Genomic DNA, 27946 nt, shown 5'->3' with positions numbered 1-27946 from the left:
AGATATTTTCAGTTGAAGTTGACGATTTCCATGTGGTTGTTGTGTTCGTACCCACAAAAAAAATTGTGCATCACCGTGGCGGTAGCCACGGTTATACCACACACCCGGACTTGGCATGTCGTAGCCCAGGGTTATTTTTTATAATCGCGGCCGAAGGCCTCCAACGCAGAAAGGTGTTCTGCGCAAAAATACTATGGATCCGACCCCCGGTTTCGGAGGTGCCCGCGGGTCTTTTTTCGGTTTTTCGTTAATATCTTTTGAACGCGTTAAAATTTTTATTTTCCGCCTTCGGATTATTAATACTGATGTCAAGACGCGTCGTTTGACACATCTCTCAATATTTTTGGTAGCGTATTAGCAGTCGACCCCTCAACTAGACTATTACCAAATATTTATAGCCCACCAACAGCAGTTTTAGTTGTGAAAGTACCTAATAAGATTTCAACACCTGCACAGCAAAACAAATTTTAAAGAAAATTCAATAACATTGAAGGTATTTTTGGAAAAATATGTTAAACTGCACAAAATTTCCATATATAAGGGCCTATTACGGTAAACAACTCAACTTAGTTGGGTTGTAATTAAAACAACTCAACTTTCAGACAACTCAACTCCTGTTTGGTATTACGAATTACAACTTATTTCAGTTGAAGTTGAATTGGTGCTGCCAAGCTAAGAAAGTGATGATTTGACAGATAAATGAACAGCTGATCAATTTGTGGCTAAAATTTAAGAATTTGCAAGTGATTTTTTTATTAATAGTAAAATGGATATTAGCATAGATTTATTTTATGATGATGAAAATAATGGTGAGAAAATTGATATGCAGCGAATAAGAAAACATTTACGCGATCACTCTAATCCCTTGGAATTACCAAGCACCAAGTAAGAAAACGTTCAAGTAATAATTGATAAAATTCTAATGTAGTTATTTTGCAGGTTTGTAAGCTATTTTTGGTTAAGTAAGAAAGCATTTTGCTCCTTACTAAACGAAATGAAGGGCCATTTCCGCAAACGCGTTCGAGGGACGGCTGTACCTCCTATTTTAAAATTATGCGCTACACTCCGATTCCTTGCTGACGGTAGCTATCAAAAATGCTGTGGAAATGATTTTAGTGTTGGACTGGCACAACCTACAACATCTATAGTTGTCAAAGAGGTTTTAGATATTATTGAGGAGCATATTTGTGCGAAGTGGATTAAAACCCAAACAGCAAAAATTGTATTTTACTCTAAAACAGGATTCCCAGGAGTAGTGATTAGTATCAATGGGACTGACGAATGGAACTGCGGCCAGCCTCGTCCAACTTCGGAATGTCGCTCCATAATGTAAAACAGTTATTCAATGTAATCCTTCGTTTAAACGTTGTTTTTTCTATAAATGTGTACAAAATTGTTGATTATTGTTTGATTAAAAAATGTGCAACTACCGGCTTTAAATTGTTTTTGTCTATTTTGTGGTAACGTTTTATGAGCCCGTGCACCATCTAACTCTTATCAAAGGTGGTATCAAAAGACGCGTTTCGATCTCCGTTTTTAGGATTCGAAAGCGGAAATTAAAAATTGTATTTCTGTCGCAAAATATTAAAAAAAAAACACAAAATGGCCCGAGAGGGTCTGAAATAGGAGGCCCGATCCACAGTTTTTTTGCACAGAAGATCTTTCTGTGTTGGCGGCCTTTGGCCGCGATTTGTAAAAATAACCCTGGGTGGGTCCAACGCCTTTCTGTATTAGTGTGTACAAAAAATCTGGCAAAATACAACAACCACATGACAATTTGAACCGAAATGATATGATATTTTTAATTTTTGTTTTCGGATCCTAAAATTGGAGGGCGAAACGTGTCTTTTGATACTAACTTTGAAAATTTTTGTTAAAAATTAGGTGGTGAACCGTCTTCTAAAACGTTACATTTTTTCAAAACAACTGTGAAAATTGTATGAGACAACTGCTAGTAACCAGTTGTAAGATTTTGACGTCTTTGACAACTACACCAACATAAGGTTGTAAACGGTAATGCCACAAAAAGTTGTTAGACAAGACAACTCAACCGGCATTTTTTTTGACAGGTTGAGTTGTAATCTGTAATACCAAATTGCGAAATTTCAACCCAACCAGAGTTGAGTTGTAAACGGTAATAGGGGCAATAAATTTGCTTGCCACGCAGGCTAGAGCATATCCAACCAAGGCTCTCTCTAGTGTGAGAAGATACGCAATGGAGTTCATGGATACATTCTCTCAATAACGAATCACAAACTTGCGCTCACAAATATAAAATTTTCAAACGTTTTCCTTCTCCGATGCATCCTTGCACAAAGCACGAATAACATTCATATACATATCAGTAGACGCCCCTTCGCCCACTTGCTTTGCAGGTTCAGAGAAAAATGTTTTAATGAAGATGAAGATATCTATATTTTCGAGTAATTCAACATTCTCACAACATAAATAAGACACACAAAAAGTAATTACTAAACTAATAAGGACAAATATTTAATATTACGAAAATATGAATGCAGTCCAGGTAGCTGCAAGGAACTTCAGCAAAAAAGTTTACAAAGTATAAGCTTGCCGCATCAACAAATCAAAATACATATCTTTATCAATCGATGCGCTAATTGTAGCGTAGTAGTTCTCAAATTCCTCCTTGGTAATCTTTCCATCCAAATTACCATGCACACCTTCAAAATTTTTAAGAAATTCCGTCAATATCTCATCTTTACTCAATTCGCCACTCTGATATTTAGAAAACTCCTTCACCGAATAGACATTTTTCAGGTCACCCACAGTTATAACCCCATCACCAGTTTTGTCCATCTTGGCAAATGCTTGATGGATGATGTCTAGACGACGTTGTGGAATTGGTGGCTGCAATTTCAATAGCAACTCAGTCATATTAATGGAACCGCTGCCATCTTCATCGAAACTTCGAAACATCTCCTTAATTTCGTCATCGGTTAAATCTAAGCCCATTTTACGTATGCCAGCGTCGAATTCTTCTTCATTTAGCACTTTGCTGCCATCATAGTCGATATTTCGAAAAATTCTGCTCATACGGAGTATGCCATTGGCTCCACGACTCAAACATAACAAACGTAATTTCATAATTGGATCTTTCTCTTTACCATTTTCCAATTCTCGTACCGACTTATTAACCAAATAGGCTTCCAATGTATAAAGGTCTTGATTTGAATGATGGTCAGACATTTTGTTCACACAATTTTATCGATTTGTTCAAACTTTAAATTGAATTCACTTTACCACAAAACGGCCCAAGAGCTTTACAAAACAAATAAGTATTATTTATTCAAACCACAATAAGCTATAAAAATCTAAATTAATCACCACTAAATGGAAATTTTTTTACGTTCTAAAACGTAATAGCAAAATTTGTCACTCTACCGGCTAGTGATGGACTATATTTCACTATTGGTTATTGCATCGCCGCGAATGAAAAATCGCTAATAGTAGCCGTATTTTTTTAACATCTATTGACGTTTACTCTTAAACTTTATATGGACTGCTAAGTGTCAAACTCTAAATACACCTGAAATTGCTGCGCATAAAATTTGTCCTACTAAATTTCAATACGCATTATTTTTTTTATATATTTATTTATTTGAAATATGTGTCTATGTTTCACCTCTAAAAATTGTGTGTATCCATTATTCATCGCAACTGGTTCAGCTATATGTTATACATTTTGGCCATAGCGGAATGATACAAGGTGGCAGCATGGTGACATACCTACAAACATAAATAAAAATTGCATGTACTTTGTTTTTGTAAATTCGATGGACAAATGTGAAAATCGTACTGCGCCGGAAGTTGATGTATCAAATCAAATAAAAAAAGTTTATAATCAGCTGTTCCATGCTGCCACCTTGTATCGTTGCGCCATGATTTTGGCCACCAGAGATTTGCGTCTCTGATTTTAGGTACACCCTGTTCTGTAGCTAGTTATTTAACCACTACCGCTAGATATGTTTCCTAAGCATTATCTAAGCGAGGATAAGAGTTTTTTTACGCGCAAACGTAAACGTGTACGCGTGTAAAAAAACACGGCTAGTGATTGGCGATTTTCCTTCATTCGATTCTTGCTGCCTCTGGCAGTATTTCGCCAATAGCGATATTTCTTCATGAAGCGGTATTTCTTCACTCGGTTATGTTTACTTTTAGCTAGTTTGCTCTTTCAGGCGATGTTATTTTGAATTGATATTTTTATAAACGACGTTTTGATCTGGTTGGCCGCGAAAATTTGTTTGTATTAATTTATTAAAAATCCGTTTTAATACCGAGTGAAAGATGACGGTAAATTATAGTAAAAAAAGAAGTTAAATGTGCCAATTTTATGAGCCCATAAATGAAATGCATGCAAGAAATTAAATAACTGAATTTTTTTGTTTTTAATTACACATGATGCCAAATACACCTGAGTCTTTAGACTTGGTCTAAGATTGGTTGCTTGTGTAATTCCTGAGTTAATACTTCTAGGCAGTAGCCGTTAGCAGTTTTATAAAATTTTTGTTTTGATGGAAAAATAAAAGAATTATAGAAATATATATCACTCGTCTTACTGTAAACAGATGCAACTCAAAATTTTAGTTTTTTGGGAGAATGCAATTCAAGTTTTGTCATATTATATTTATTTATTATTATTTATTCATTATCATTAAGTATTTTTCATTAAAAATTAATTCACTTTACTATAAAAACATTATGCAACCAAATACAACTTTCAGAATAAATTCATACGGAGTATTTCTGAATACATCGGTGTAGTATAAAAATAATAGTAAATAAATCACATTTTTATGGTGTTACATATACAGATTTATTTCGGGTTGATTCATCTTACATTTAAAAATCCAAGCATTTCCAATTAACAAAATTTATAAAACAAAGATGCATATACATCTATTTCCGCACTATCATCTCATTGAGTGTTACGAGACTGAACACAATGTCGTCAGCTAGTTAATAATATTGTATCATAATATCTTAGAAAATTAGAATTTCACATTACATCAGTTTACAATAAAATATAATTATTTTTTTCTTTTTATTCCAATTTTGGTTCATATATTCTGTATACTAAACTAAATTAATGTAGAAGATTCAATCTACTCCGGTAAACAAACTTAAACACTCCTTTTTTATATCCAAGAATACAAATTGTATATTCGCTTACTAAAAATAAACTAAAGGGACCGCTATAGCTATAAAAAAGAGCCGCGATTCAAAAATCGTCATCACTATTTTCACTGATAGGTCAAAATCGCTGTATTGCCCATCACTACTACCGGCTTTAAAAGACAAACTGAGCAATGCATGCACATCCCTACCACGGTTACCAAACCATGTTCTGATTTGGGCCATAAATTCATCAACAAAAAGAACTAAATATCAAGAAAAAGGACCAAACTTGTGTTTTATTTTATTGAGACACAATCAGTTCGGCAATTAACAAGAGTGGCGTATTTGTTGTAAAATATAAAATTTTAGGATTATTGCATGGTTTCCTATACAAAATTTTACTAAACATAGCGAATATAAGGCTTTGCTTTAATTTAAACTGCACAAACAATAATAAAGTGTACTGTTATGTATTACATTCTCGCACTTCTATGTCTTTTACCAACCAAAGGTTTTCAATAAAGATTTGCTGACAAAGCTCTTACTTCCAGCAATAAAAACGCAATGAAATAAAATGTATAGCGCAGTTAGGTTTTATTAAAAACGGATAAAAAATCTGCGTTCTACGCCGAACTATGTGGCAAACTCAGTAAATCATAAATGAAACCAAGCAATTCTTCGAAGCAGTTTTGTTAATGCTATTATTATAGATGCTTAATTTTTCCCCTTAACGTTGAAATTTAAAACCAGAGCCAAGAATCAATAAGTGTAATTTTTGAAAAACTCACATACTGAATCTAGCCCCAAGCCTCTGATTTAAAATCAAACATCTCAAAAGTTTCAACTGTGCAATAACGGCACCTGATTATATTTAACTAGGTAATAGAATTGTTAACAGTGCTGTTATTGAAGTTTATGGGGTTCTGTATCTACGGGAATAACTTTTCACAAATTTCTTCCGAAACGAAATCTCTTTTACGTGTGCTCCAAAATCTGAGTATGTTGTGAATGTTTACCTCAGTAAAAAAAGCGGACGAAATGGGGAAGGGACCTTTTTTGGGCCCAATGGACCAAAGTGGCAACCGTGATCCCTGCTACTACCCTGCAAAAATTGTTGGATTACGTGTTCCATTTTCTTCATGTTGGAGTACGCTAACAATACTCCTTTGCAATGCGTTTGCGGACCACCATCACCCGATCATTGCTCGTTTTTTAACGACCGTGATCACGACACGATCACGATCGAACATAGTTGCCAAAAGTAAAATATTGCATACAAGTAACTGATAACAAAATTTTACTATGGCAACTCTGATAAAATACAACCGCGCACTGGTTTTATGTATACATACAATATTAGTTTCTTTATTCACTAGTTGTGCTTTTTCGTTCATTTCAGAGATTCGATTCTTTAGTTCTTTTTCTGATGAACGAACAATTTGTTCTTTTTGTTCATCTGTTCTATTTTGTTTTCAAGCGAATTTGAATTTGCACCCGCGAAAAAAGCCAACAAGTATAAATGAGGGTGTGTATGCAGCAATGCTTTGTGTAGGTATATTTAAATGTATTATGAATAAATATGTTAATATATACATATATGTTTAATTAACTTCAAAAAAAGTTACAAATTTCGGAAGATCCAGGAAATTGAAAGAGTACAGACACAATTTGTTTCTTACAAAAGATGTTTTTCATAATAGTCCATACATATATTGTTTTAGCAGTGCCACACACAAAGATGACCACACATATCTTTAGTGTAAGTGGCATCATCGACATTCGTGCTCAGAATTTCTGCGTATGTATGTATCATTGCGCCATGGTATGTATGAATTTACAATAGGGGAACTCATGAAAGCATATAAACTTATAAGGTGTAAAATTATATCCATTTACACACACTGCTATATGAACGCACCTAGTAATATTCTTGATAAACTTGATTGTTTATCAGCTGTACTATTGCCAAAAAAAATTTTTTTGATTGTTATACAAATTAAAAAATGCCAAGATTAAGTGAAAAATCAAAATTAAAACGTCTTTACTTGCTGATGTTGGAGATTTCTGATGAAAATGCCTGCTGTAATGTCTGCAAGGTTGCATTGCTTTGAGTTTACCGCGTTTACACAATGAAATATGCGCGTAAATTTATACAAATTGTGTAAATGATTTTTCATAAAAAATTTGACAGCTCGTTTACGCACTAGATAAATTAATACGTTTACACACTTTATAAGGCATTTATAAGGTTACATGAGTCCCCCTAATGTTCGCGAACGAGAAGTGAAAAAGAATAACATTAGATAAAACCAACTAAAGGAACAAATGAACTAAAAGAACAAATAGAACCGAAATCAAGAATCTAGTTCACTTGTTCAGTTGAGAGACCCGGTCAATTGAACAAGTTCAGAACGAAACGAACCAACTCTAATCGGAGTTGGGAGACCGCGGCATTTGATAGAGGGTCAGCGACTGTCTTCAACAATAATTTTACTCGCATATGAAGAGGGTTGAAAAGAGAGTAATTTAAGTAAGGCAACATGATGACAATAAGGACACGTGCAACGCGCGTGTTTGACAGCGAAAGCTATGCGTGACTGTAGGAAAACTACATGGCGTATTTATTTGTTTTATTTATTTGTAAATAACTTTTCTTACATGTGTTAATATATGAACATATGTATATAGGTACACACAGAAGTATGTATGTTTGCTAGTATTTAATTTGTTAAGAGTATGACATTAATTATGTATATCGTGGATTTTTTTTATGAATCTCATTACTTCATTCAAGGAATCGGCAACTTCACAAACGTACATGGTACACACATACATACATACGTACACTAATCTTTTGTGGATTTTATCCGCGTATCCTTTACTATATACATGCTATAATTTTAATATGCCTGCCATGAAGAGAATATCTGCTGACTTTTGCTTAGGGCGAGTCTGAATGGCTGGACTTTTCTGCCGCATGTTTGCATGAATATATATACATATGTACTAGAGATATACGCCGCCGATAAACGCCGCCGCCGCCGCCGGTTTTGGCAATTTTTCGCACACCGCCGCCGAATGTCAAAAATATCGGCGCGTTACTATATTTTCTCGTTTAAGACTGTTTAGGCCATTTATTGTTCATGTCGAAAATTGGTTGGATATGGTCGAAAGTGGTATCAACGGATGCGCATCACTGCCAGTTATAAGAAACTAATTGCGAAATTTAACTCTTTCTCACTGTTCAAAATATATTTAATATCGCCCAATTTACCAAGTTATTAAAACAAAACACTGAAAGAAAAGTTATATAATAAATTTATATGCTCACTTTGCATATTCCTAAGGTACTTGATCACAAAACAATTTGCTTTTAGAGTATCTTCATTAGTTGACTTTTCACAACATGGATTTTGCAAGGGTAAGTTTACGATGAAACTTCTCCTAACGGACTGAGGCTGATTGACTTTGCCGGTGCTCGAAACATGGTCATATACAGCATGAGGTGCATGCATAAAAAGATACATCAAGCTACATGGCTGTCTCCTGATCGAAATACTCGCAATCAGATCGATCACGTTGTGGTAGACGGACGGCATGCCTCCAGTGTTTTAGATGTGCGCACGATCCGAGGACCTAACATCGACTCGGACCATTATCTCGTTGCAGCCAAAATACGCACCCGCCTCAGCGCGGCTAAGACCAGGGAACAAAAAACACAAGGAAAGCTAGACGTCGAAAAGCTTCAATCACAACAGACTGCCAATGATTTCGCAACTCGACTCTCACACCTGCTCTCTGAGAGCACAACTCATACTGAAGGAATACAGGAGCAGTGGGAGCATATCCCCAAAGCACTTCGTACTGCCGCCGAGGAAAAAATTGGTTACCGGCGGCCACGAAAAACAACTGGTACGATGAAGAATGCCGCGTTGCAATCGAAAGAAAAGACGCTGCCTACAGGGCTACGTTAAAAGCGAGCGCAGCAAGAGGAGTGTGTGAACGCTATCGTGAGTTGAAAAGGGAAGCGAGACGCCTTTTCCGGCAGAAAAAAGCAGAAGCAGAAAGGCGTGAGTGCGAGGAGCTTGAGCTGCTAGCCACCAGGAATAACGCCCGAAAATTTTACCAAAAAATACGGCGACAGACGGAAGGTTTTAAGACCGGAAGCTCCTATAGGAACGAAAATGGCGACCTTGTAACTGATGTTCAGAGAGTGCTTAGATTATGGAGGGAACACTTCTCTGCTCTCCTAAATGGAGGCAGCAATTCACCGCGCAGATATGAAGAACCCGATCACGCAATCGATGATGATGGAATATATGCCCCCCGCCCGATTATTACGAAGTTAGAATAGCAATAACCAGAGTGAAAAACAACAAGGCCGTGGGCGCTGATGGATTGCCTGCGGAGCTATTCAAGTACGGCGGCGAGGAGTTGATAAGGCGCATGCAGCAGCTTTTTAGCAAAATATGGGCGGACGAGTGCATGCCCGACGGTTGGAATATAAGTGTTCTTTGCCCAGTCCACAAGAAGGGGGATACTGCAAAATGCACCAACTATCGTGGAATCAGCCTTCTTAATATCGCATAAAAGGTCCTTTCAAGTATATTGTGCGAAAGATTGAAGCCCACCGTGAACCGGCTGATTGGGCCTTATCAGTGCGGCTTCAGACCTGGTAAATCTACCATCGACCAGATTTTCACAATGCGCCAAATCTTGGAAAAAACCCGTGAAAAGATAATCGACACACATCACCTTTTCGTCGACTTTAAAGCCGCCTTCGATAGCACGAAAAGGAGCTGCCTATATGCCGCTATGTCTGAATTTGATTTCCCCGCAAAACTTATACGGCTGTGCAAAATGACGTTGAGGAACACCATCAGAATTGGGAAGGGCTTCTCCGAGCCGTTCGAAACTAAACGAGGTTTCAGACAGGGTGACCCCCTATCTTGGAATTTCTTTAATTTGATGCTGGAGAAAATTACACTAGCTGCAGAACTTAACCGCACTGGAACAATATACTATAAAAGCGTGCAATTACTGGCATATGCTGATGACATTGATATCATCGGCCTAAACACCCGCGCTGTTAGTTCTGCTTACTCCAAACTGGAAAATTAAGCGATAAAAATGGGTTTGATGGTGAATGAGGACAAAACGAAGTACCTGCTGTCATCGAGCAAAGAGTCAGCGCATATGCACTTGGCAACCACGCTACTGTTGGCAGTCATAATTTCGAAATAGTAAAAGACTTCGTTTATTTGGGGACCAGTATCAACAGTAGCAACAACATCAGCACTGAAATCCAGCGAAGAATCAATCTCGCCAATAAATGCTACTTTGGACTAAGTATGCAATTGAAAAGTAAAGTCCTCTCTCGGCGAACGAAAATCATACTCTACAAATCACTTATCGTACCCGCCCTGCTATATGGGGAAGAGGCATAGACCATGACTTCAGCAGATGAAGCGGCTTTGGGAGTGTTCGAGAGAAAAGTTCTTCGAAAGATTTATGGACCTCTACGCGTTGGCGATGGCGAGTACCGAAGAAATTTAATGATGAGCTGTACGAGCTATACGCAGACATCAACATAGTCCAGCGAATTAAAACGCAGCGGCTGCGCTGGCTAGGCCATGTTATGCGAATGAAAGATGATCCTCCGGCCAAGAAAGTGTTTCTATCGGAACCCGCCTATGGAAGCAGAGGTAGAGGGCAGCCCCCACTCCGTTGGAAGGACCAGGTGGAAAACGATTTAAACTCCCTTGGTGTGACCAATTGGCGCCGGTTGGCGGAGCGAAAGAGCGACTGGCGGGCCTTGTTGGACGGCCATAACCGTTTAGACGGTTAAGCGCCAATTAAGTAAGTGAGTAAGTTTACGATGTCCAACTTGCTTGAGTTTACAACCTTTGTATCCAACAGTTTTAAGACTAATTGTGAAGTTGATGTTATTTATACTGATTTTGGTAAGGCCTTTGATAAAGTTTCTCATTCCATACTTTCATTCAAACTTGATCGGTTAGGATTTCCTTCATTGTTCCTCTCTTGGGTTTCTTCTTATTTAAAGCAAAGAAAACAAACAGTTATATTCAATAATTGCTGGTCTCGGTTGATAAACGTATCTTCTGGGGTTCCACAAGCCAGCCAACTTGTCCCAGTTTTGTTCCTGCTGTTCATTAACCACCTCCCAAGTGTTTTGAAGCACTGCAAGCCGTTGATATACGCTGATGATGTCAAACTTATAATGCCTATCCGCTTACCCGTTACAAAAACTCTTTATATCGTTGGTCAGGCCTCTTTTGGAAAACGCTTCAATAATTTGGAATCCGCGTTAACAGCTTCATTCTGACAAGCTGGAATCGGCCCAGAAACAATTTTTGCTTTTTGCTTTAAAACACTTACCATGGGATCCCTCAAAAAATCTTCCCCCTACTGCAACAGGTTAAAACTATTACAGTTACCCACGTTACAGGGCCGCAGGGAGATGCTTGGCGTCTTATTTATTGTAAAACTAATAAGAGGGATGTATGTACTCAAATTTATTCTGTTTAAATTTTGTCTACTATTATTGCTCTATTATTAGCCGTGTTTTTTAACACGCGCGTATACGTTTCGTTTGCGCGTGTTAAAAAACGCCTATCTTCGCTTAGATAATGCTTAGGAGACCCATCTAGCGGCTGTGGTAAAACAACTAGCTACAGCAACAGGGTGTACCGAAAAGCGGAGACACAACGCTCTGATGGCCATAGGGTATAACATATAGCTGAATCAGTTGCGATGAATTGTGGACACACATATAATACATAGAATTAGTGTACAGGGTGAAACAAAGACACATATTTCAGTTACATCTGAGTATAATGCGTATTGAAATTTAGTAGGACAAAATTTATGCCCAGCAGTTTCAGAGGTGTATTTATAGTTTGTCTCTTAGCAGTCAATATAAAGTTTAAGCGTAAACGGATATACGCGTGTTAAAAAAACACGGCTATTGTCAATTTCATAAGTTCTCGTGTGCCCCTTCCGGGAAAACAGCCCCATCATGAGTACTATGCGTGAGGTCTTTTTGAGATACAAGAATTCATTTACTACGTTTTAACTTCTGCTTACTTCTTAGTTTTGAATTTGAAATTGTCAAGCGTTTAATTAAATACTGTTTAAATATTATTATAAAATATTGCATAGTTATTTATATCGTATATTATATCTTTAAATTAAGTGTCTGTATATTTGGTCTGTATGATTGTTTAATTTGTAGACTGATAAATATATAAATTAAATTAATAAATTAAGTTGTTAAAAAAGGCAAATTACCAAAACAGGTGCCGATTTTTTTTTAATTTTATATTGCGACTGGCTGAAAGAATAAGCGAAATTAGTGATGCAAAATCCTTTAGTAGGTTCTAGGGGCACAAACACCCCTTTGAATGGTTCTTACCCCATACTTAAGTTGAGGATATATGTACGTATGAGAAGGGTTTGAAAAATCACTCGGGCTTACATTCAAACATCTGTTGTGTATTTGCGAAACTATACAAAGCGTCTGAAATGTTAATTTTGATTTTCACACTTCATCCTTCAACACCCAAGTCTCCCGGTTTGACATTTCCTAAAGTTGGCGGCCCTATCTAAAACCAGTCCCTTGGAGTGAATCACATTGATTATAGCCTATCAACCAAGTTTAGCGCCCTGTGCCACAAGAGTCATGAGTATTAATAGACCATTAATAGCAAGCGTAAGCCGCCTTTGTGCGTGACCGCCAAGGAGCCACAAATAATTTAAAGAAATTGTGTTCGCGACGATTATTAGGAGCTAACCCCAGGTGAAACTACGCTTTGCACGAGATATACAGACAAAAGTGTGACCATTTTATGTATCTCTATTTCTTTTCAGCAGACGCAGCAGTACTAATTCCAAAGACCGGGGTTAAGTTCGGAGCTTCTCTGGAGTAAGTGAACGAGGGAAAATCCCTCCGCAGGGAGCTACTCCTGCAAATTTTTGAACGACCTGCGAGATTTTGAGGCAAAAACCCCGGATCTTTCCGAAATGGCCAAAACGTTGATTTCCTTAAATACATACAAACAAAACCTTTCCTAAATATTTTTGTAAATACAATAAAGTAAAGTAAGAGCACCGGCGTATGCCGGCGCGCCGCACACGCCGCCGCCGCCGGTATATAATGCAGCCTACGCCGCCGCCGCCGATAAAGTGATCGGCGTAAACCTCTAATATGTACATAAGTTAGTTTATATATATATATATATGTGTATTCTTGAAGCGTATCACAAAAGCATAAACCAGGCATGCTTAACCAACGAACCGATATCATTTCGTTACGATAATTAACGTTAATAAACGAAACAAAGTAATTTCGTTTCGTTTATTAACGTTAAGAACGTCAAATTAACGAAATGATTTCGTTTCGTTTTCTGCCGTATCAAAACGGAATCAAATCGTTTATGTTGATTATTAATTTCAAACTATGCTGGCAAAGCTGATTGATGGCGGAGTCATTAAAGGTGAAAGCATTAGCCAAGCTGATTGCAACTTTTCTCATGAATTTTGACAGTACGAACATTTCTCAGAGTGTTTTTGACATTACCACTAACGAATTACACAAACAAATTCTATGGAGTTTGTGTGTGTATGTGCGCTCGTTGTTACCACCTTACGGCTTCACCATGGCTATAGCATTGCTAGCACAATTCAAACATAAAGTATCACGTTTTTGTTAACGTTTTTAACGTTAACGAAAGCTTTTCGTTTCGGTTAAAAACTAGATACAATTTATCTTGATAATTTCTTTATCGATAATATTTCGAAGTGTTTCAACGGAAACGGTGGAAATTTTTTGATAAACGATTAGCTTAACGTTAAGGTGCATCCCTGGCATAAACCTTTGTATATACTTTTACTAAAGAACGAAATTAAGTACGTAATTACACATCTATACTTGGTGAAATGAAGCATAGGGGAATTTTTTTATGTAAAGGCCTCCTGCGATTTACAACGAGATTGACTGAATTTTTGTATATGTGCGTGTCGGGTATTTAACGCTTGCCACGCGACTATCAAATAAAAAGCCATCAATCAACATTTGCATTGAGAAACCGTAGCGTTCGGAAGTGAATATGTCGTCATCTGATGATGATTTTTTTACTTGCAACTACAGCAGTTTTATTAAATAATAAAAAAATTTATAAAAATTTTATTAAATAATAATAAAAGCTTTACATTCCATAAAGCTGGTAAACATTGATAATTTTCAACAAATTTTAATATGAATTGCTGTTCTTCCGCGCACTTCATAGTGTACCTATACAAGTGTGTCAACTAAGCGATAGACGTCAAAGCTACAAACAGCCTCGCTCACCTGATGCAAATCTCAGGTCTAGAGTTGCATTTTTGGTACGTAAGAGTACTTCAAGCTGAGTTGCATTTGATAGTTAAATAAAACTTTGTAGTATTTACAGATGAAATAGTTGCAAATATTTCCGCGGAAATAAGAATACTAGAATATTTGTAGCGTGCAACAATCCGGAAACATACGGAAAGCAAAATTTATTTAAATTAGAGTCAAAATATTATGCACCACACGTGTAACATGGAAAAAATTCACTTCTAAGGCTGTTTACGCAAATGCATAAAGGCCAAATTATATAAACGCTTTGGTCGCTTCAAAGCAAAGATAAGGTATGGCGTTTCATTGTTTTTCGTATGGCGTTGTCAAAGCGTAGGCACGCAACCAAAGTATTTATGTAAATTTTTCGATACTTCGCCCGACAGATGAATTAATGAATGCAACACAACCAAAGCGTCTGTGTAAATGCGCCTTCATTTTTGTAGCTGTGAAAGTCTCCTGCAAATAAAATGGTGCTGTAAGTGCAAACAAATCCAATATGCCACTACTTTTTCTTCCATGTATTTTTCTTGTATTTTCTCTTATATTCTTTGTCGAGGGAGCCAATAAGGTTTCAGTACTGGTGTAAGTGTGTGAACCACGGCCACCGTGGTGTGATGCTAGCGTGCTCCGCCTACCACACCGTATGCCCTGGGTTCACACCCCGGGCAAAGCAACATCAAAATTTTAGAATAAAGTTTTTCAATTAGAAGAAGTTTTTCTCAGCGGGGTCGTCCCTCGGCAGTGTTTGGCAAGCGCTCCGGGTGTATTTCTTCCATGAAAATCTCTCAGTGAAAACTCATCTGCCTTGCAGATGGCGCTCGGTGTCGGCATAAAACATGTAGGTCCCGTCCGGCCAATTTGTAGGGAAAATTAAAAGGAACACGACGCAAATTGGAGGAGAAGCTCAGCCTTAGATCTCTTCGGAGGTTATCGCGCCGTACATTTATTTATTTTTTATTTTTTTTAACAAAATACAAGAGAAGTACAACGTAGTTCATTAAAAACGAACAAGCCAGTTTGTATTTCGATAGGGTTTTTTGACATTAGGCCGTTTTTTCTTTATTTATTTCTGACAAATGAAAATTTTGTTTTTAGTTTCAAAATTTTGTACATAAAAACACAACTAAATTCAAAGTGTAAATTGTGTGTGCAAATGAGGTTTCAATAAGTGTACATTTTTCAGTTTTTCATAGTTAAGGAATTGGCCTCCAGATTCTTATGTTACACAAATATAGTGAACTTGGGTACAGAAATTCAAATTAAAATTTTTTTCTGCTTTTTATACTTAAAGGAGTAACCCTCCGTATTAAATTAAACTTTTAATGAAAATCAATAACTCTGAACTGAACTTTTCGCTATGATATAAAATTAAAATGCTGTGCAACAGGAGCAACACTTTTGTGACTACATAAACCCTGCTTCAATCTTTTACCTCTCTGCACAGAACCCTAATTGACCGTTTGCAACCGAAACAACATTGGCAACCCAGATTTTCCCGTTATGCTCACTTAAGCGAATGCCTGTCAGAAAGAAGTCAACACACTTGTACTTGTACACTATGGCGCACTTGTTCATTTTGAATGTCGACACAAACTAAATAGAACACTGCTGTTTTGTCAATCACACCCCGCGAATATCAAATAAGCAAGCGTCAAATGAAAGAATGTGTAGCCGACAACAAATACGTTTGTCACGAAGCCACCCGACTGCACGAACATACACAAAATTCAGTCAATCTCGTTGTAAATCGCAGGAGGCCTTAAGTAATGTTAAAAATAGTAGTAAAAGTAGTTTTGCTCCCAATTTGGAAACTCCATTGAATTTATTTTGCTTTACTTTTTCTCTTTTACATCATAGCGGTTCTACTATTCGTTTAAGTGGTTGTTGGCTCTTAAGATACAAAAATGCAATATTTTTTATGACTCATTGAAGTTTCTGTTAATTGTATTCCATTTGTATGGTGAAAGTAAAAGTTTATGAGTGAGCGAATATCTAAAGCTCATTAAGTATGTATTCAAGCTTGAGTTACGGAAGGTACTAATACTTAAATTGGGATACTGGCTTCCCTAAAATATATTTCGTCCAATACGAATTTCACATAAAAGGCGTTTACATGCGATTCAGTATAGCATGATTTTACTTCTAATATATTAAAAGCTCAGAGGATCTAAACCAAATTGTGCATACAGAAGCCAGCCAAAGTTCAACCGACCACCGTTTTCTAGGATAGATGAGATATGTTGGAAGCATACTTGTTAATTGGGGTACAATGCAGACGAACTATTTTTTTTCTTATGCGTCCGGAATATTTGCATCAAAAGAAACGTCAATAAAAAGGCCAGGAACAATAACTTAATGAAATAACAAAATATGGCAGAAAAATAAATCTCAACCAAAGTTTGCGAAAGAATGAGGAAAAAAATTATTCGTTCGGAACTCTTATAAAATTAAATTTTCCGGATGAATAGGGAATTGTTCGAAACAGGCAATTAAAGGTCGGTAATAGTGGAGGGTTTCGGTTTGTTATCGATAACAAATTTTTTACACCTGTAAAAAATTGATAACAAGCCGATAACCTGTAGGAAAGAAATGGAAAACATGCCCTTACCCATCGATAACGATCCGATAAATAGTTGTTGTTGTTGCGATGAGGACACTCCCCGCAGGCCTTGGGGAGTGTTATCGATGTTGATGGTCCTTTGTCGGATGCACATCCGGTACGTTCCGGTACCAAGCCCGACCATCTCGGGAACGATTTGGTATGATCACATGCGACCATCTAGGCCATACCGCCCTCCCACCCCTTAGACGCATGAGGAGTTCGGGGTCGCCAGAGCCTCGACTGTTAGTGAAACATGATTCGCCACGGATAGGTGAGGTTGACAATTGGATTGGAGAAGCTATATTTTGCGCTGGCAGCACCTTGAAAGGGATTGCGCTACACAACCCCCTGAATTTATTTGGTATTTTAGTTGCCTCTTACGACAGGCATACATACCGCGGGTATATTCTAATCCTCTAACCCGCCGGGGGAATCCGATAACTAGTCTTTAAAAGTTGTAATTGCTAACAAACCGTTAACGGTTTCGAATCCGGGTCCTGTTTTGGTTTTTCATCTTTCCCCTTTTTCATTTTCCATTTCCGTTTCAATTCCGGCATTGGTTTCTCACCTTTCCTCTCCTAACACTTCTTTTTCTCATCCCTTTCTTTAGCTCTCCTTTCCTTTCTTTTTGTTTTCCTTTTCATTCCTTTCCTTTACTTTCCTTTTGCTTTCCTTTTCATTCCTTTCCTTTACTTTCTTTCCTTTGTTTTCCTTTCCTTTCCGTTTCTTTCATTTAATTTCAATTCCTTTATCTTTACCAAATCCGATTTCATCCCGTCTCACCCTGTTCTCTATTTAATTTCGACTTTGTCCTTACATGGTTTCGCAAGTAAACAGTCTAGATCGAAAACGTACTTTCGTAGATTTTGTTTTAAGAGAATACCTTCTCAGAAATGGTTTAGGGCGTTATTCAATAAAATTGTGAGATAAATATTTTAGAAACGGCAGCCAAGGTAAGATAATATTTCATTTAGCAATCAATTCGGTCTTACAATTCTCGCTGAATGAGCTACTAATTTCAAAATTTTCAGATAACCCCCATCCCTGAAGCCCATGACACTTTGCTTTGTGCGTTACTTAAATGTTCTATGTACATGTCGCTATCAAATGACAAAATTTTAGTAGTCATAGGATGCTGTGATACCGGTAATCGCATCGTGGTAGTCGTCAGAAGTATTACCTTTGCCGATCTTTAGAGCACTTTCTTAACAAGTTCAGTGAAAGATGGTTCTGAGTTAGCCGCTGTGATTGATTAAATTATACGCATAGAGCTCGGACTTATGCGCTATTAGTACAAGTGTGGCTGCCAAATATGCCTCTGAGCATCCGATTTTTTGTGTTACGTGGCAGGAAGTGCTTTATTCACTAACCGGGTTGTTAAGCCCTGTGGATAAACTCTGTAAGATCTCCGAGTGTAGGACTCCCTTCTTCTCTTGATGGGCTACCCACTAAAACCTAACCTCCCACGGCCTGCGCCATGCTTCATGACCATCCGATTAGCACCATTTCATAGATAGTCATTAAATCTGTATTGAGAAACTATCGCTTGCCGTGGGTATACTTTATCCGCGGAGCAGTGATGGGCAACCCTGGCAAGTGCATATCTGACATAAAGCTATATCTGCTTTATAAAATTCGCACTATTCAAAAAAAGCTCATACTGCATTAAAAATTCATTTCGTTTCGATTATTTCTACTCCAAATAAAAATTAGACACCACCCCGAGCCCCTTGCACATATAAAAGTCACACTGAATTCCCTTTACTCAAACAAAAACAAAGCATAGCAATACAAGAAATCACTCCAAATGAAGTAAAAACAAGAAAATGTCCATACGCCCTATACCGTCAAACTGTCTGTCCGATTCAGTACCTTAACTACTTAAAGCACTTTTTATTCGAAAAAGAGAAATAACAACACTTCAGTAAATTGAAAAACGTCAGGATAATCTTAAGTAGAGCGCCAGTGCTTAAACCTCACCTATTGCATAGCTAAAGTGTCTGTCCATATGTCCGAATTACATACAACATCCACATGTACTAAGTGAGGTGTAGAGAAATGACATAAATCTTTCAGAATTATTTGACATACTTAACGGACATTGTGCCGAATGGTTCCTAACAATGTGAACGCTCAAACAAATACAAACAAAAATTTACTTTCTCCAGCCAAAGAAAGTGCAGTTGCAGTGAAATGCTAAGCAATTGGATGTGTTTGCTGTCATTATTGTTGTTGTTTGTATTGTCTTTCTTTGTTGGTAGCAATTATTGTGTTATATTCTCTGTATGCATGTGTGTGTGTGTACGTTTGTTGTGTTGGCCACTGCTGCGTACAAGCCGAGTTGATGTCCCTTTAAGGATATTATGCATAAGTGCAGTGTGTAGATGTGTATGTGCATGTTGTGTGTGTGGTCTTAGCTTCATAAATACTCTCACTTATCATTGTGATTGTACCTTATGGGCACTGCTTTTGTTGTTGAATTGCTAACTGTCTGTCTTAGCAAATGCCGATTTTAACTGTGATTGCAATGCCTCATTCCTGTTTATGTAAGTGAAGTAAGTGAAGTGTCCGTGTGGCTTTGTATGCATGAGTGTGTGTGTGTGTTTGTTTGTGGGGAAAGTGCACTTTGGGCGTTCCATGCCCCCAATTTATTTATTTATATGCACAAGTAGTCAAATGAGTGAGTATACCGAGCGCATTGTTGTGTGTTCTTCGCTTGGCATATGGGGCGTATGAGTAACCAAATACAATGAATGAAATAAAAGGAAGCAACGCAAAGTAGCATAATTGGCACAATGCAATTACAACACATTAGGGTTGTTCATTTGGTTATGAAATGTAGCAGTATATGTAGTTTACAAATAATTGCAAAGTTAGTTAGGCCATTTCATAATATTATGCTATGTGGTTCCTCTCCTCTATTTTTCTGATCTTTTTCTTCCTTTCGTCTTTCCGATCTCTTCCTCTTATTTTACCAGTCTTCTCCACTTCTCTTCTGCCCCTTTCCCTTCTCTCTCGGTCCTCAGGCTTCTTGCCCCTACCTCGTTTTCTCTGGTTTCTCTCTCCCGCCTTTGATTCAGGCATGCATCCAGCTTCGGTTCAGGTTTAGACTTCGGAATCGATTCCGGTTTTTGTTCTATTATGGTTTCGATTCCGAAATCGGTTCTGGTTGCTAAACGGTTCGATCCCACCTTCGCACTCGCTTTCGATTCCAGTTTAGTTCCAGTTTTGGTCCTGGTTCTAGTTTCGATTTCTGTTTCGGTTGCAAGTGTATTTCGGTAAGGTTGTAATTCCGGTGTCAATCCTGTTCGTTGCTAGTTTCAGCTGTACGCATACTTGGATAACATTTCGGTTCCGACTTGGCTTCTATTTCAGTTGCGGCTCAGTTTTAATTCGACCTTGGCTTTGGCTTCGGTTCCGGTTCGGTCCGAGCTCAGTCGCCGTTTCGATTCCCGTTTTAAGCGTATTTCGGGAGGGTTTAATTTCCGGTTTAATCCTAGTTCCAGCTTTCAGTGTACTTCGATCAGGTTACGTTACCGGTTTGGCTCCTGTTGTAGTTCCAGTTTCGCTGGATTCGATCCAAGTTCGTCCCGGGTTCGGATTTGATTACGCTTCAGTTCAAGTTTCGTTCCAATTACGGTTTCAGTTTGGTTTGGGTGCTGGTTTTAGTTTTACTGTTCGGGTTTTTGTCGGGTTTCATTACGGAATTCGATTTCGGCTTCAGAATTGTTTTATCTCAAATTTCGGTTTAATTCCAGCTTCGGTCCACTTTGGGTTTTAGTTGTGCTCGCAATCGTTTTCGATCCAGCTTAAATTCTGGTTTCGGCTTCGCTCAGATTTTTGATCCGGCACCGCTTTCGGTTGCGGCCCGGTTAAGGTTCTGGGTTCGGTTTCGATCTTGTTTTTATATCATTTATCTCACCCTATTGTTTGTAGGTAAATATGCATACCAATAACCTCATTTATTTCAATTGATCAGCTTGGAAAGTGACTCAACTGACATGTGGATTAACACAAAACAAAACTGAATCGAGAACGGCCAACCAGGCAGACAGGAGGGCTTAACTAATTAGACTAATAGCCCCCTCTAATGCAATTCATGCACAATTTTCAACTTTTACTATCACACGCTACATTAAATAGAATATTAAATAGAATTTAATCGATAGAATTGAAAACTTCCAACCACAAATGCGGGCAAATCAAAAGAAAGGCAAATTTAATGCAAACGAAAAACAAATGTAAAGTGAAAAATTATGGAAAAGTGAAAGTGAATTCGACGAAATGTTATAAAACCTTGAATGTTATGGGCTGAGGGTCAATAAACGAGCGAGCGTGAATCAGAAAAGCAACAATAACTGTTACTACAAAAATAACAGCAGTGAAACTAAGTCAACACAACAACAACAAAACTGTTGTATGAATGCGCGCTATATCAACCCAAAACGGTGCACCGGGGCGTATACTTGAAGCGTCTCAAGCGAAGGCGAAACTAATTTGCAGCGCACTCACACATACATACATATACACATGCGCAACCATACTTAGTATGAGCAAATAATTCAAACAAAAACTTCGTTGTAAACAAAATTTCTCGAAATTATAGCAAACAATGGCGCTGTGCAACAAAATCAGGCAGCGGATGAGTGTTGCAAGTGCTGTGCTATGCAAATGCAATGTTAAAATTTTTTGGTGCATGAAAGCGCTAGCGGATGGTGATAAAAGTAGTAGGCGTACAGCAGCACATACAAACATACAACTATGTGTAAAATTACACTCGATCTGATGAGTCCAGCATTAAACATAATCCTAAATTCTTTTGGACTTATATGAAATCCAAGAGATCGTGTTCAAACATCCCTAAATCGGTCTTCTTGGATGATAATTTCGCGGACGTTCCTAAAGACGTGGCTGACCTCTTCGCTGATTTTTTTAAGTCCAACTTCGTATCGGATGATACCGATGCTTTACCAAGCTTTTCTTGTGACAAAAACACGTGCCTCAACTTCGGTCTATCGTTGCTAAAGCCCTCTTCGGAAACTGATGTCGATGATCTGTCTGCGGTCCTCTTGAAAAGTTGTCCAGCTTTTGTTGAGCCTTTGAAAATCTTATTTTACAAGTCGCTGGCGTCTGGTATATTCATTGATGAACGGAAAGTCACTATAACTCCCATTCTGAAAAGTGGTAGGCAAAATGATGTTAGAAACTATAGGCCCATATCAAAACTTTCAACTATATCTAAACTTTTTGAGTGTGTAGTAAAAGAGAAACTGTATTTTGCTACAAAGTCCATTATATGCCATAACCAACATGGCTTCGTTCCCGGAAGGTTTACAGTTTCGAACTTAGCGGTTCTTAGTGACTACTGCATAACAGCGTTTTCTGACGGTCATCAAGTAGATTGTGTATACACAGACTTTTGAAAAGCTTTCGATAAAGTCTCGTATAAAATTCTAGTTAAAAAACTTGCTTGTTTAGGTTTTCATTCCTACTTCTTGGAACGGAGTAAATCCTATTTATCGAATAGACGCTGCGTTGTAACTATTGACGGCGTGTGTTCCGAATTTTTCGTGGCCACTTCAGGCGTCCCGCAAGGAAGCGTTCTTGGACCTTTACCTTCATTAATGACATTAGTAGCTGTTTAATTCGCTAAGTTTTTGCTTTATGCAGATGATCTTAAGTTATTTGCTGCAGTCAAACATTCTTTCGATGAAGCCAGGCTGCAGCAGGATGTCGATGCTCTTTATCTGTGGTATAGCAAATCAAATTTATCTTTAAATATCAATAAGTGTTTCAAAATGACCTTTGCGAAAACTTTGAATGTACGGAATACGTCTTACAGCATTTCAAATGATATTCTGCAGAATGTCAAGGATGTTAAAGACATATTTGACACAAAACTCTCTTTCAACAGCCACATTAATTTCATTATTGCGAAAGCATATTCGGATCGGGGGTTTGTACGTCGTAACAGCACTAAATTCTCTGACCCATATACCTTGAAACTCTTATTTACATGCTTTGTGCGCTCGCATCTTGACTATGCCATCTTCGTGTGGAGGCCCTATAATCAACTTCCGATTAAGAGGATAGAGCGTGTACAAAAGGTTTTCCTTAAATTTGCCTTACGGTCTCTGAACTTTGAAAACCCGGTTCCGGCCTATACAGCTCGTCTTCAACTGATAAACTTGCAACCTCTGAAAAGCCGTAGATCTGTCTTGTCTTTAATATTTACGTATAACTTGATTGAAGGCATCGTTGATTGCCCATATTTCTTAGATAAAATAAGTTTCAATGTCCCTAGACGTAACCTTCGTATATCTTACCGATTTTACCTACCCAAAGTAAAAACGACATTTGCTGGAAATGCATCTTTGGTGCTCTCTTTAAGAGAATTTAATATTTTGTCAGAAACATTGATTTTACTATGAAAAAAAAAAGCTTTTTAAAGTATTCTTTACACTTTTTTGTAAAAAAAAAAATAGATATTTGTACAAATTTGTATGGGAAGTAAGTTGCAAATGTCTGTCTGTATAACTGCCAAGCGGTACAAGTCTTGGCCTAAATTGTTGCTATAGTGTGCGGGGGGGGGGGGGGGGGGGGGGGAGCAAAAAGTGTAGGGTAAAGTGGATATAATGTGATGTTAAAAGTTTAGACGCTGTGATGAGCCTGTTGGTAAAGATTATGGCAGTCATAAGGTAAAATGAGCAATAAAGCCAAGAGGTAGGTAAGTTGAACTGGCCGGTCCATGAGGACCTCACATAGACTGATTGAGTCCGTAGTGTTACCAGAAGTTTGTTTTAACGACCAAACTGAAAAACCCTATCAAAAACCAGGACCTATGTTATAAAATAACTCCGTCCTCTTGGCAAATACTAGAAGCTTCCTAGGACTTAAGCCACTTGCTGCTTCTAGATCTGACAGCTGTATCACTCCTAATAGCTGGAGTCTTAGCCTGGCAAGTGCAGGGCACGAGCACAGAACATGCTCGATCGTTTCCTCCTCCAACCCGCACTTCCTACACCTGCTATCACTGACCAAGCCTAATTTAAAGGCATGTGACGCCAGAAGGCAGTGTCCAGTCAGAATACCCCTCATGAGTCTACAGTCCTCTCTTTTTAATGATAGAAGCAACTGTGTTAGTCTAAGGTTGTAAGACCTTCACATAATCTTCGACACTTTACAGCCCTGCGCTTGAACCCACGCCTTTCCTGCTTGGTCGATCATGTGCACCTCTCGCCTTCGCTTGATCTCGCCCAATCTAATTGGGACGTCTACGGAGCAAGCTTCAAGGGATGCGCCCTTTTTAGCTAATTCGTCCGCTTTTTCATTCCCATCTATTCCCATATGCCCTGGGACTCAATATGGATGTATGCTTCTCCCTGTCCCGATTCTCTCCAGAGACTGCTTACACTCTAACACGCATTTAGATGCTGTGCTATGCGAGATTATTGCCTTAATTGCTGCTTGACTGTCAATATAAAAGTTAACACGGTTGCACCTTAAGCTATTCTCTTCCAGGGTTTCTACTGCTTTGGTTACGGCTAATATTTTCGCTTGGAAAACGCTACAGTAATCCGGCAGCCTGTAGGATCTGCTTAATTCCGGATCAGCGCAGTATACCGCAGACCCTACTCCTTCCACTATTTTGGAACCATCGGTGTACATATGTATCGCCTCGTCCGCCATTTGCGCACCCTTGCGCCAACCGTCCACCTCTATTGTGGCCTTAAGATCTCCCTCAAAGTGCAGGTAGGGAATCATGTAGTCTGTTCGTCTTGTGACTGAGGACGCTATACTACTATGGCCATATGGTCGGCGCTCAAGCTGCCCCAAAGCATCGAGCCTGGTTGCGGTCGTTAACGCTTTGTTCTTTGCTACCAGGTCTACAGGTGGAATGTGCAGAATGGCATACAGTGCAGCCGTCGGGGTTGTTTTCAGGGCTCCCGTAATGCAAAGCATCGATAGTCTGCATACCCCCTCTAATTTTTTGAGGTATGTTGTTTTTAGTGTGGCTTTCCACCAAACAAGAACTGCATAGTATAGAATAGGGCTTACAATCGCTGTAAAAACCCAATGAGAAAGAGAGGGCGATAGGCCCCACGTACACCCCAGCATTCTTTTACATGCATAGAGTGCCGTTGAGGCCTTCTTGACCCTCTCCTCCACGTCGAGCTTCCATGACAGCTTACTGTCTAGGATGATTCCTAGATATTTTGTGCAAGGTTTCTCCTGTAAGGTCACCGCTCCTAACTTAGGCCTGGTCCAATTTGGGACCTTGTACCTCTTTGTAAACAAGACCATATCCGTCTTCTCCGCATTGACTTTCAGCCCGACATTAGATGCCCAGGTATGAATATCCCGAAGCGCCCGATCCATCAAAGAACTAATCGTTGGAAGGCATTTTCCACTTATGACAATTGCAACGTCATCTGCGTAAGCCGTAAGTTTTACGGGTCCCTCATCGAATTGCCTGAGCAGTTGGTTGATGACCAGTGTCCACATCAGAGATGATAGCACCCCTCCCTGCGGCGTGCCCCTGTCCACTGATTTCGTGGCCTCGTACAATCCCCATTGTGATGTAATCTTTCTGCAATTTAACATGCAGCCGATCCATCTGATTAAGGCAGGATGTACTTTAATGTAATTAAGACCATCCATAATCGCCCATTTTGCAACATTATTGAAAGCCCCGGCAATGTCCAAGAAGACTCCTAGAGCATACTCCTTATATTCCAGGGATTTCTCTATGCTTATTACCACCCTATGCAATGCGGTGTCTACCGACTTGCCTTTGGTGTACGCATGCTGTGTTGTGGAGAGCAGCTTTTCATCCACGTTGGACTTTATGTACACATCTATCAGCCTCTCAAAGGTTTTGAGCAGAAATGATGTTAAGCTAATGGGTCTATAGTCTTTGGGATACACGTGACCGATCTTCCCCGCCTTTGGTAGAAAAGCTACACGAGCAGTTCTCCAAGAGTGCGGTACATGATTCAGTCTTATGCACCCATCGAATATTATTTTAAGCCATTCCACGACCGCCCTACTTGAGACTTGTAGCATGGCCGGGAATATACCATCTGGGCCCGGCGATTTAAACTTAGAAAACGTCTTCACTGCCCACTCGATCTTGGTATCGGTCACCAAGCCCGGCACCACTAGCTCCGTGATCGAAGTGTGAGTGATGTCTGCTGGTTCTTCTAAACCGTCTCCCGATGGGAAATGTGTATCGAGAAGCACCTCAAGGGATTCCTCACTATCACGTGACCATTCCCCGTTCTCTTTCTTTATTAGTCCCTGGACTATGTTTCCCTTTGCTAGGACTTTTTTCAACCGTGCTGTTTCACTGGAGCACTCTATGTCCGTACAGAAACTTTTCCATGAGCTTCTCTTCGCCCTGGTAATTTCACGCTTGTAGATCCTCAGTAGATCCCTGTACTCGTCCCGACACGCTTCGCTTTCCGCGGTCTTTGCGAGTTTAAACATTTCTTTTACCTGTCTTCTTAGAAGACTCAGCTCATTGCTCCACCATGGCGGCTTTGCTTTTCCTCTGAATCTTCTTAGAGGGCAAGCTTTGTTATACGCAGTCATAAGCGTCCTTGTTAGGAATTCATTCGACTCCTCCAGTTCCTCTACATTAGCAACCTCTTTGGGTTGTCCCAGTTTCGTTTCTACATGTTTCTGGAATTTAGTCCAATTCGTTGCCCTAGGGTTTCTAAAGGTTCCTCCCTTCTCTACCCTCTTTAGTGGGATGCTGAAGCTTATATACGCATGGTCGGAGAAGGATGGTCTATCGAGAACCATCCAATCATACCTTGATATATCACGCTCGGAGCTCAATGTAATATCCAGAACATTGCTGGATGTTGGACCAATGTATGTAGGAACATTTCCCCTGTTGGCTATCTGCAAATTGGTTTGCAGGATATAACAAAATAGAGATTCGCCTCTCTCGTTCGTATCTGCTCCTCCCCACGCATTGTGGTGCGCATTTGCATCTGCGCCTATGACCAACCGCCCTTTGCGCCCTTCCTCCTGTACCAGCCTTTTGCACTCCATCGGTGGAACCTCCGCAGCATGGGCCATGGACGCCAGGATAAATGCCTGCTTATTCTTTTGCTCAACGGCCACCGCTACGAGATCCTCGGTGGTGTAATTAGGCAGCATATATGAATGCAGCTGTTTCCTTACCATTACTACAGCTCGCACCTGTCCTTCCGTTTGTGCGTAGTAAACGCCAAACCCGCGTGCGCTAAGTCCAGAAACCTTTCCTCCCGATGAGAGCCACGGCTCCTGGATCAGCGCCACGTCAAACGAACCCTCCTCAAGGGTTAGGAGGAGTTCGCTCGACGCCACTTTACTGTGTTGGAGGTTTATCTGTAGGACTCGCAGCACCATTGGGCTGTTTGTCCCCCTCCAGCACCTTCGTCTTGACGTCGTCGTCCTCCTCTTGCCCTTTTGGTTTAGAGTATTCGAGGCCCCCTTCAGCCCCTCGTGAATGTTGTGCCGTGTGTTCCTCTGTGCGAGTCACAGCACCATTTAGCGGTTGGTCCTCTTCTAGCACGTTCGTGGTGACGTCGGGGACCTCCACCTGTCTTTTTTCCCCTAGGCTTCTGAGGTCCTTTTCGACTTCGCCCACTTCCAGCGTGTTAGGATTTTTATCCTCGGGACTTCTTTTCCTGAGTCGCATGTAAATTTTGCCAGTGCCAAAGGACATTTTGCCAAGCTGCGTGTACAAAATATCCTCCGCCTGCTTGTTTATTTGGAAGATGTAGAACTGACCATCCTCGGTAGGCCGAGATACA

The 27946-nt window shown here is 39.3% G+C and overlaps 1 protein-coding gene and 1 pseudogene across 3 annotated transcripts in view; one reads left to right on the top strand and one right to left on the bottom strand.

Moving 5' to 3' along the window:
- Window positions 1-2390: 2390 nt before the first annotated feature.
- Window positions 2391-3423, bottom strand: LOC137251754 (calcyphosin-like protein pseudogene; annotated as a pseudogene).
- A 3126-nt stretch (window positions 3424-6549) lies between these two features.
- Snmp2 (Sensory neuron membrane protein 2) overlaps window positions 6550-27946 on the top strand; it is a 133904-nt gene continuing 112507 nt past the window's right edge. Inside the window, exon 1 of one of the 3 annotated variants that reach the window (XM_067790224.1) lies at window positions 6550-6684. In XM_067790224.1, coding sequence (XP_067646325.1) covers window positions 6676-6684 — 9 coding nt within the window. In that variant the 5' untranslated portion in view covers window positions 6550-6675. The remainder of the gene's footprint in view (window positions 6685-27946) is intronic. The other 2 variants (XM_067790222.1, XM_067790226.1) reach the window with 2 other exon arrangements.

The sequence above is a fragment of the Eurosta solidaginis genome, chromosome 5 (assembly GCF_040869045.1).
Source record: "Eurosta solidaginis isolate ZX-2024a chromosome 5, ASM4086904v1, whole genome shotgun sequence".
Taxonomy (NCBI): Eukaryota; Metazoa; Arthropoda; class Insecta; order Diptera; family Tephritidae; genus Eurosta; species Eurosta solidaginis.
Note: the sequence above shows the minus strand (reverse complement) of the source record. Positions and strands in the feature narration are given on the sequence as shown.